This window comes from Larus michahellis, chromosome 16, assembly GCF_964199755.1.
Source record: "Larus michahellis chromosome 16, bLarMic1.1, whole genome shotgun sequence".
NCBI classification, from domain to species: domain Eukaryota; kingdom Metazoa; phylum Chordata; class Aves; order Charadriiformes; family Laridae; genus Larus; species Larus michahellis.
In genome coordinates, this window is record NC_133911.1 from 2,617,266 (window position 1) to 2,627,582 (window position 10,317).

The window sequence follows — 10,317 nt, forward strand, 5'->3', positions numbered from 1 at the left end:
CCCTGGTAGAAGGCTGCGCTTGATGTTTTGCCTTGCGCTGGGGTACCCAGAACCATTTTGGGCTACCTGGAGGCTTTGCAAAGTCTTGGGGGGTGGTTGGGAGGGGGGTGTCTATTATGCAAGGGCCAGGTTTCCCCTGGAAAAATCCATTTACACCATTCCCACTGCACCGAGCCAGGTCTCAGCTCCCCAGGGTAGGGAGCATGAAGGATGTGTCCCTGTCATGAGGGATGTGTCCCCATCATGAGGGATGCGTCGCCATCATGAGGGACATTGGGGGACGAGTTCTACATGCGGACGGCAGCACCGGGAGCCCAAAAGCCGCGGATCACTGGCCTTACACCCCGGGACCTCGGTTGGGGCACGTCAGTTTTGGTGGAAAACAGGCGCCGTGCGCAGCGCTTGTCCCGGGCTGGACGGTCAATCTCTAGTGACAGACGGCTCCCCACCCAAAATGTCAGCGCTCACACACGAGCGGGCAGCGCGCGGCCCGTCGGGCAGCCCCGGCGCCCAGGCACCGGCCCAGTTTAAAGCGCTGCACCCACGTTTGGTCCATGCCACCCTCCCCATCCCTCTTGGCTAATTGTCGCCATGGAAACAGATAACGGGGCAGCAGGGCCAGATCCTGGGCGTTCCTACGGTACCCCGTGCCGCCGGGCGCATCCCAGTACGGTGTTAATCCTGCTGCAGGACAACTCTTTGCAAAAAACCAAGTGGTTTCGCCTCAATCCTGCCCAGCGCGGGGGGATGCGGGGGTGCCGGCGGTTTGCCCGGCTGCTTTCCCTCCCCATGGTGCCCCGAGAGCATCCCGGCTCCCTGGGGAGTGGATGTGGGGGGAGAGGAGCCTGAGGATGGGGCACTCCCCTGCCTTCTCCTCCGGGAACTTTTAATCCTAGAGGATTAGCCAGCAGCCGTGCGGCGCTTCATCTTTCCAAAGCCCCGTACGAGTGCTAAGCGTTATTATTATTATTATTATGATTAATTATTATTAAGCAGATTCAGTCCCTACCATGCTCCGTTGCCAACCTCGCTGCGAGCGATTTCCTAGCCTCAAAGGAGCTGAACAAACACGCGGCGGCTCAGGAGTTTCTTTCCGTACGTAATAATTTGGGCTGGCAGCAGCTCAGGGGCTGGCTGGGATGTAGGAGGATCAGCGGTTCCACTCTCATCCCAAAGCAACAGCATCCGAGCATCCATATCCCTTCGGACCAGCTGCCCGGACCCCTGCTCCCTCCCCGACCGCTGTCACTGCTCCAGCCCATGGCACCTCCCTGGGCGAGAAGAAAAAACCTTCATTTTTTCAGAAGAACCTTTATTTTTTTAGGGCAACCTTTATTTTTTAGGGACATCCGCGTGACTCGGTTTACCCCCCCTGCCTCCTACTAAGCAGGCAGGAGAGCCCCACCACCGCGGCGCGGATGCTTCTCGCCCTCCTCGCTGGATTGGAGATGCTCCAGGGGCCTCATCCCAACGCGATTAAACAACCATTAAGCCTTCTCGCTTCAAAAATGGGGATTTACAGGCGCCCAAACCTTCATTTAAATGCAAATGTGGAGGTTTTTGCCCGGAACCATGGAAATGAGGAGCATTAGAGAGGCAGTGCCACCATCAACCAGCTCCGCTTGGTGCCATCTCAAGAACGACGGACGTGACTTCCCCATCCAGCGGCTGGGAGAGGACCGGTGGGCTCGGAGGTGCCGCATCCCAAATCCATCACCTCCGCGCGCGTTGGGGATGCTTAGCTCTTTCCCGTGGTGACGGCTCAGCTTAGAGCATGGGACCTCCTCAGCCCCAGCACAGCCAAAGCGATGACCGAGGGGACACGGGAGTCTCTCCTCATTTTGGACAGAGATGCTGCTTGCTTTCCCAAAGTTCCCCCCGCAAGGCGACAAGGGACGCAGAGAGATGCCACCCCACCCAAGCAGTGATCCAAAGAAAACCTCCCATGCCGTGCCGGACCCTGCCTTCACCTCCTGCCACCTCTCGTCCTTCACCTCCCAGCCTCCCCAGCCCCAGCCGCCTTCCCACAGGTAATTACGAAGGACATCAATTAAATCCCTGGCTCCCCCCTCCCCGGCCCCCACCACACATACCCCGTTGTTTGAGGACCTGGCGGTGAATAATGCAGGAGGCTGGAGGGGGAAAGAGCTGCTCAGGTTGTTTCATTATTGATGAGAGATGACAGATCCGCGGCTGACAACCTGCCTAAGAGATATGATTAGCTTGTAAAAAATTAATCGCGCTTCTTAGGGATGACGCGAGCTGAAAACCCCAAGGAGCGGCGTTATCGATGTTCCCTAATTTTGGCGGGGGGACTTTGAAAAGGTTTTAGCAAAATTTGGAGGAGGCAATTACATTCAATTAGAGTCACAAGTGCCGAGACGTCAGCGCTGCTCGGAGACGCCGCGGCCGCATCCCCTGCTCCCCTACGCTGCCGCTCGTCCTCCTTACCGCAAGGCGTGGGTAAATATGCCTTTATACGTCCGACCTGCATTTTTGCCATGGCGATCCTCCTTCCCCGCATCATTCCCTGCTGCTGGTCGAGCTCTGATCCTCCCAATCCTGCCAGTTGTGAAGGCAGCAGCACCCAGAGCACGCTGCCTGCCCCCAGCCCCCTGGCGCTCCGTGTTTCGCCCTCCCAAGGTCCATAAAAACCCCCCGATGACGAGGGTAACCGCGTTCATCCTGGCACAGGGCTCATCCAAACCCCCAGCCCTTTGGGATATTAAGGTGGGGATTACAAAACCAGGGATGCTCCAGCTTGTCTGGGGCTGGGAATGCCGGCGGGAGCGGTGATGGGCTTCGCTCGGTGCTTCCCCGGTCTCTCCCACCTCATTACTGGGCACAGTCGCTGCTGTGGTTGGGTTCACAGGGCCACCAAGGACATGCATAATTCATGCTTCCCAGCTCGTGAACGCGGGGATCTTTGCAGCTCTACCTGCAGATTAAAAACCACCGCAGTGAGAGCCGAAGGCGGCCAGGGTCGCAGCCGCACATGGGGGGCCAGACCCTTTGCCAACTAGCCGAGAGCCGAAACGCGTGCCCAGCCTCCATGCGCGTCCCCGTTACCCCCGTGCCAGCATCGGCTTCAGGACCATCCACGTTTACAGGCAGGAGGGATACACTTTCCCCAAGGTTTTGGCCGGATCAAGCTCCCCCAGCGATGAATTTGGGGTCACCACGCCAAATGGGATGGAGGGGAGCGGCTGGGTGGGTTTTGGCTAGGTGACGGCCCAAGCTTTGGCTTCGGTCCCTGGCCCAAGCTTGAGTGGCAACCGAGCAGGACGCATCAGTCCAGCTCTTAGTCGAAATGTCCCCGTTCCCCCATTCTCTCTTCATTGCTGCGTTCCCCCACGCTGCACCCATACGAGGCGACAACGTCCCGAACCTCCCCCTAAAAGCCACTGGTGGGTTCTCCCGGTTCACAGCAGGGATGCGCGCAGGCGTCCCCGACTGCCAAACCATCCTCTTTCTACGTACGTAGGAATATTACACTATTTAGCGCGGGGTCCTCTGCCTAACAAGCATCCATGGCAAGTCTAGTGGCAGATACTCAACTGCCCCCCATCCCCTTTGGCACCACCACGTCCCCGTGCGAAGCCGTCAGGCGAAAAGCAGCATCTCGGCGTTGGCTGGGAGGGCATCCCCGTGGCTGCAGACGCCGGTGACGGTGGGGACCGTGCCCCGAGGAGGTCCCCGATGCTCCTCCCCGCCGTGGAAGGCAGTGCCTGAGCTCGTGCTGGTGACGATCAGCTGCTGCGTGGGATGTGGTTTGGGAGGGTGCGGACACCAGGCACGAGCACCCACCACCCGCTAAAGACCCACAGCAAGACCTCATCCCACCACACTCACCCACGCGGGCAGGACCCGTCGCACCCGCACCTCATACAATGGGCTGTTTTAGCATCCCCCAGGCTCATTTCTCTGGCAAAATCCCACCGGATCAGGACCAAGCTGGTGGGGAGCGAGTCCCTGCATAGAAAGAGGAGCAGCCGCCCACCCCCTGCCCACATTTTGGCTGTTCCTGCGCCGCGTCGTCGGGCCTCGTTTCTTTATGCGTCTCTCAGCATGCGAGACATTCCCCTCGGGGAAAAGGAAATTAATTTTATCCCTTTGAATTCAGCTCGCTTAGCGGCGGTTGCAGAGGGATGTCATTCCCCAGGCGCCCTCCTTTCCAACACCCCCACCACCCCCACCCCCCGCTGCGGTCCAGGCGTGGGGACCCGGCTGCCTCGGGGACGGTGGGGACGACAATTCCCTTAAATCTTTGAAATTCAGATCAGAGCCAGACACATCACCGACAGCTTTCCAGAGGGGGAAGGAAGCAAGCGTGACCCTGTCTGGCATCCTCCGTGCCTCAGTTTCCCCACGGCGGCTCCGATCCCCGCGGACATCCCACGCACAGCGGCGCATCGCTTCCAAATGAGGACTCGCACCTCTCCCATCCCTTCCCATCCCTAATTTCTTCCCGGTCCCAATGTTGTAATACACTTTCCTTAGCTCATCCCTCTCCCCGTGCACATGGATGCAGGTCTCTGAACGCGGCGGCCACCAGCTACAGTTTCACTCCTGCCTTTATTTCCTCTTCAGTGCCGGATTTTTCCCTCTCCCAGAGCCCCCAGCTCCTTTTCCACCGGCTCTTCATTCCCCTGCCACTTCCAAGCTGGCCTCAAAGAGACCCCGAGAAGCTTTCGGGCTATTTCCCGTCACCCTTCGTTAGCTAGCCTGCCGCAAACGAAGGTTATGGAATTAGTCACCCGCCTCCGCCACGGAGCAGCTGCTCGGTGTCAGACCAAAGGTCTGCCCGGCACCAGGCTGCTTCTCCCTCCCTTCGCCCAGGGATGAGACACCTTTCCCGGACGAAAACAACTTATTTTTGCCTTCCGTTGCACGATCCCTTTTAAACAGGCAAAGAAACGAGGAGGCAGCACCGTCGGGCTGCTCGGAGGAGATACTTTTCCTCCCTTTGTGCTTCCTTTTGCTTTTCTCTGAGCCTCTCTGTTTACCAGGCTAATAAAGCCGGCTCTGTGCCGCCAGCTCTGGGCTGTACCTTTTCCCCGGAGCCCAGCCCATCCCAAACATGCAAAGCTTGTCCGGAAACCTCCTGCCAGCTTTGCCCGCTCAAAGTCACCTTGCCCCAAACCTTCAACTCTTCTCTCCGGGCTCGCTCGGCAATCATTAATCGGCTTCTCCGCATTCCCGGCATGGAAAAATGCCCCAGCGGGTAACCCTGCCCTGGCACTCCGACATGCAGCTGGCCGGCAAGCTGGTCCTCTCCGCCGCCGCTCTGCTCCTCCTGACTTTGGCGTACAGGTTTTATAAGTCCCGCTCGCTTGCCGGGGGCAAAATCCCGCCGGCCGAGGCGGGAGGAGAGCAGAGGGAAAACGCTGGCCGGGATGAGGATGGGGACGGCGCGGCGGGGCTGCGGCGGAGGAGGGTGTTTGGGGAGGAGGCGAGGAGGGACGGTGGGGACGGACGAGTGAGCGGTCAAGCCAGCGTCCCCCGGCCACGGCGCACGCCTTCCTGGGGGGATCGAAATCTGCCGAGGGGCGAGGAGGAGGAGGAGGAAGGAGAGGAGGTGGTTTCTGATCCCGGGCTGATTCATGGGAAAGCAGGGTTAGCTGGGAGGGGAAGCGAGCCGGGAAATGAGCTAGGAAGTAAGCTGGGAAGTAAGTCGGGAAGCAAGCCAGGAATTGAGCTGGGAAGCGATCTGGGAAGTGAGCTAGGAAGCAAGCCAGGAATCGAGCCAGGAACCAAGCTGGGAAGTGATCTGAGAAGTAAGTCAGGAATTGAGCTGGGAAGCGATCTGGGAAGTGAGCTAGGAAGCAAGCCAGGAAGTAAGTCGGGAAGCAAGCCAGGAATCGAGCCAGGAACCAAGCTGGGAAGTGATCTGAGAAGTAAGTCAGGAATTGAGCTGGGAAGTGACCAGGGAAGTGATTCGGAAAGAGAGCTAGGAAGTGAGCTGGGAAGTAAGTCAGGAAGCAAGCCAAGAATCGAGCTAGGAATCAAGCTGGGAAGTGATCTGGGAAGCAAACCAGGAATTGAGCCGGGAAATGATTGGGGAAGTGAGCGGGGAAGTAAGTCAGGAAGCAAGGCAGGAATGGAGCTAGGAGTCAAGCCGGGAAGTGATCTGGGAAGCGAGCCAGGAAGCAAGTTGGGAAGCAAGCTGGCAAACAAGTCAGGGAGCGAGCCGGGAAACGAGCTGGGAAGTGAGCCAGGAAGCAAATCGGGAAGTGAGCTAGGAAGTGAGCAGGCATGTAAGCTGTCAAGCAAGCCAGGAAGCGAGCTGGGAAGCAAGCTGGGAAGTGAGCCGGGAAATGAGCCAGGAAGCAAGCCAGGAAGCGAGCCGGGAAGCGAGCTGAACTCTTACGACCCTGGGGATGCGTCCGAAGCACTGAGCTGCCGCAGGGCGGAGGACGCGCTTGCCCCAAGCACCGGGCTTTCTCCCGGGATTGCTGATGCCCAGGAGGCAGGTGATGGACGTGCCCAAAGCACAAAGCAGGATTTGGCCAGTGGAGGCATGAGCCAGGAGGCCGAGGGGCACGGGGGAATGATCCAGACCCTCAGTGTCATCTCAGACCTGGGTCTGACGATGATGGCGAGCAACACGGGGTCGGATGCCTCCTACTCTTTCTCCTCGGTTGCGAAGATCCAGGTGGAGGAGAACTACATCACCAAGCGGCAGGCGAAGGATAAGCCTGGGCAGCCAGTCCCCGGCCTCAAAGGAAAAGTCTATGACTACTACGTCCAGTCCATCTCTCAGTCGGTGTCGAAGAAGAGGTGTCTCCCCTACATCCCTCCAGGAACATCCCGCAGCTCGGAGCGTGTCAATGAAGAGCAGCAGAACTTTGCAACCCAGGAGCTGGACCCAACTTTGGCAATGCGGGATCCCACCACCTCCTCGATAGTTCCACCACCTATGGGGAGCTTGGAGAGCTCCCCTGAGCCACCTTCTCCTGGCCGCAAGGACAGCACCCTCCAGATCGCCAACAGCCCCCACCTCCAGCTGCCCATGGAGGGTTTTGGGGTCACGGTGCCAGCCAGCACGCCTCCTGCAAGCCCCCAGCCAGGGCTGGTGGCCAGTGCTGACCACTTCCAAATGCCACCACCCACCCACCTGGACCTGGGGAACTGCTACGAAGTCCTCTGCACAGCCAAGGCGCAGAAGCTCGGTCACCTCCAGGAGGCCGCCTACAAGGTGATGAGTGACAACTATCTGCAGGTGCTGAGGAGACCCTCCATCTACGGCCGCCTCAACGCTGGCGAGCGGGAGCTCATCCTGCGGTGGAGGATGAAGGGGAAGATGTACGTGGCTGTGGCAGACATCAACGTGCAGGAGCCCGGCATCCACACCAGCCACCTCTGCTACTACGATGATGGAGGAGACTGCTGGCATCACCTCTGCCACATGCCACCAGAGGTGGTCTCCCGGGGGTGTGCCATGTGCAGCATGTTCAACTACCTCTTCGTGGTGGCCGGCTGTGAGGGCACAGGCCGGACACAGAGACCTTCCAACCGTGTCTTCTGCTATGACCCTCTCACCAACATCTGGAGGGAGATCTGCCCCCTGAACCAAGCACGGCCGCACTGCAAGCTCGTGGCTTTGGATGGCCACCTCTACGCCATCGGCGGTGAGTGCCTCTACACGGTGGAGCGCTACGACCCCCGGCAGGACCGCTGGACCTTCATCGCACCCCTGCCCCACGACACCTTCGCTGTGGCCCACACGGCCACGGTGTGCGATGGGGAGATCTACGTGACGGGGGGCACCTTGCGCTACGTGCTGCTGCGTTATGCCACCCGCTCGGACAGCTGGAGTGTCAGCCCGGCCGGCAGCGGCAGGAACAGGACAGCTGAGATGGTGAGCACCAACGGCTTCATCTACCGCTTCGACCTGCACCGCAACACAGGCATCAGTGTCCACCGCTGCAGTGCCAAGGCCAAGCTATGGTATGAGTGTGCCACCTACGCCATGCCCGACCCACCTGGCTTCCAGTGCGCCGTGGTGGGCAACCTGGTCCACTGCATCAGCCGGCACTTCCACATACGTTTCCTGGCCGACCACATCTCACCACGCTTCGGGACCAAGGAGCTGCAGCCCTTCCCGTCGCCCCACGGCAGCCTCCTCCCAGCTGTCCTGGTGCTGCCGGAGAGAGGGACGGCACAAACGCAGGTTTGAGGGAGCAGTGCTTGGGTCTCATGCAACAGTGGTGGTGACTCGGATGTGACATGATGGTGAAAGCTGGTAGGAGAAGCCACCAGCCCACATTGGATGACGTAGCATGGGACCAACACTACCGGGGCAATATTATCCATCCTTACCACCAAGCAGGCATCCCCACCCGTCGCCGTAAGTAAGGAAGGAAGGGGACAAACCGCCCTTGGATACTGCCAGTAAACCCAGCCTTGAAGACACAAGGAAGAGCAAAGCAAGAGACGGGTGGACTTGTTTGCTTCAAGGTATTTAAACATAGGCGTGCTTGCTCGGGTGCAAATAAACTACGTCTCGCCGCAGGCTCCCGGCTGTGCGCTGCCCAATTAGTAGCTGCTTTACACACTGGGCGTTTAATATTGACCTGGACACGCAACACACGGGGGATTTTAGGGTGGAGAAACACAGCAGGGAGGTTTCATCCCTAAGGAGGTATGACCCAAAGGTCAGCCCCATCAGCATCACGCCAACATTGAGCCTTCAGGCTTGACCTTACCCATCCCCCCGGGGTTGGAGGCTGGGGGCCAGGGGTTGCGTTGCTCCTACCAGTGCCTTACTACCTGTTTCCTTCTCCTCAGCGCAGAATTATATACGTGTCTCTAGATATTTATGTGCACCTGATGTAAATAGGCCCTATAGATTTATAGACAGCTGGTCTTAAATGAAATTAAAGCGAACATTTGGTAAAATTAACCACGGGCGACTGTTGCGCATCATTTCAAGCCGTAGCCAAGCCTAATGGGAACAAAGAGGCCGACGCATGTTTTACATCGCTAATTACTGCACAACCGCTGTCTCTGAGGAGGAAACCAAAAGCAAACCAGGGCCCTGACTGTAAGCAGCCGGTCTTTCATCCCCTTTTCCCCAGGTTTCACCGACCTCATTCCTCCTTCTCTGTGTCCTGCCAAAAGCCTACTTTGGGTAATTGCGTTTTCTTCCCCTCAAACGGCTTGTCATCTGTCATCTGTCAGCCCCAGACGGACAAATACAGCTCCCAGACAGACAAAACCCTGCTGTACCTGCCTCCATGGTGGCAGCAGGTCGTGAGCACGAAGTCACGGACGCGCTTGAAGCGCTTGGAGATAAGAGGCGGTGCTGGAGCAGCCCAGGATATCACCATTTACGCTTTGTTGCTCCTGGTGGTTTAGGAGAGCTGAGGTTAACGTTTTCCTAATGTGCTCCCAAAAGTATTTATTACTTGTCTCAGTTCCTGCCTGGAGACCTCACATTTCTGCCTTCAAGGGCTTCCTACGAAGGTCAGTGGCATCCACCTATGTCAGAAGACCTTGGGAGGCTGCGTTAATTAACCCTGCCTTTGAAGTTTGCCCATTAGCCGTAGCGTGTTGCTTCTGCTGATGGCGGGTGGGTGATGCATCCTCTCCTCGTGCTAAAAGCTGCCACGGTCCAGCCTCTTCCACCACCGCCGGGACCACCTCTTCCATCCCCAGGAGAACGAAAGTGGGGCTGCAGCTCCCTGCATCCCGTCATCCCTCTATGCTGGGATGCTTGGGCTGGTAAACCTTATGAGTCCAAAAAAACTCCATATTATCATTAATATTTAACTCCTTGTTATTTAGTTACCTGCACAGCCGGCGCTCCGAGCAGCAAGCTCAACAAGACGGGCTCGCGCGCGCTCCAACACATTTCTACTTCTCCCCCAGCAAAACCCGGGTACCGGCAAAGGTATCCCAGCCCCTTTGCAACCTGCAAAAGCCTCTTTTAACCATCAGCGTCCCGGCTTCGTGCCCTTCGGCATCCCTGCCAGGGCAGGCTGGGCGCTGGGGAGCCGAGGACGCGCAGGCTGGGTGGGAGCTGGGCAGCTGGAACCCTTCCAGGGGCTTTTTTTTTTGCCATCCCCAGAAAAGCTTTCCTGGGATCCTGCCCTTCTCAGGGTGCCCCTTCGCTTCCGTTTAATATTTCACCTTTCCTTTAACTCCTTGCTGCCACGTCGAAACCCGGCGGCTTTTCCTCATTCCCCAGCGTGACAGCGCGCGATGAATAGCAACGACCGCGGGCGGGCAGCTCTCCCCCCGCTCCTGCACTCTCCGATATTAACACAATTCGCCTGGGGAGGCATTTTGGAGATTAAAAGCGTTGGGGACATC

General features: G+C 58.2%; 1 protein-coding gene across 1 annotated transcript; it reads left to right on the forward strand.

Moving 5' to 3' along the window:
* The first annotated feature begins 5,038 nt into the window (after positions 1–5,038).
* Positions 5,039–8,756, forward strand: KLHDC7A (kelch domain containing 7A). The gene is made up of 2 exons (XM_074560431.1): positions 5,039–5,841; positions 5,947–8,756. Exons 1-2 carry the CDS (start codon positions 5,213–5,215, stop codon positions 8,177–8,179), a joined length of 2,862 nt encoding a protein of 953 aa, XP_074416532.1. The 5' UTR covers positions 5,039–5,212; the 3' UTR covers positions 8,180–8,756.
* Positions 8,757–10,317: the final 1,561 nt, after the last annotated feature.

What these genes read in the sequence shown, in the direction of transcription:
- KLHDC7A (XM_074560431.1), top strand. Translation starts at nt 5,213, where the DNA reads ATGCCCCAGCGGGTAACCCTGCCCTGGCACTCCGACATGCAGCTGGCC. An exon ending in GGAAGCAAGCCAGGAAGTAA is followed by an intron (nt 5,842 to 5,946) that starts GTCGGGAAGCAA and finishes TGATTCGGAAAG; the next exon opens with AGAGCTAGGAAGTGAGCTGG.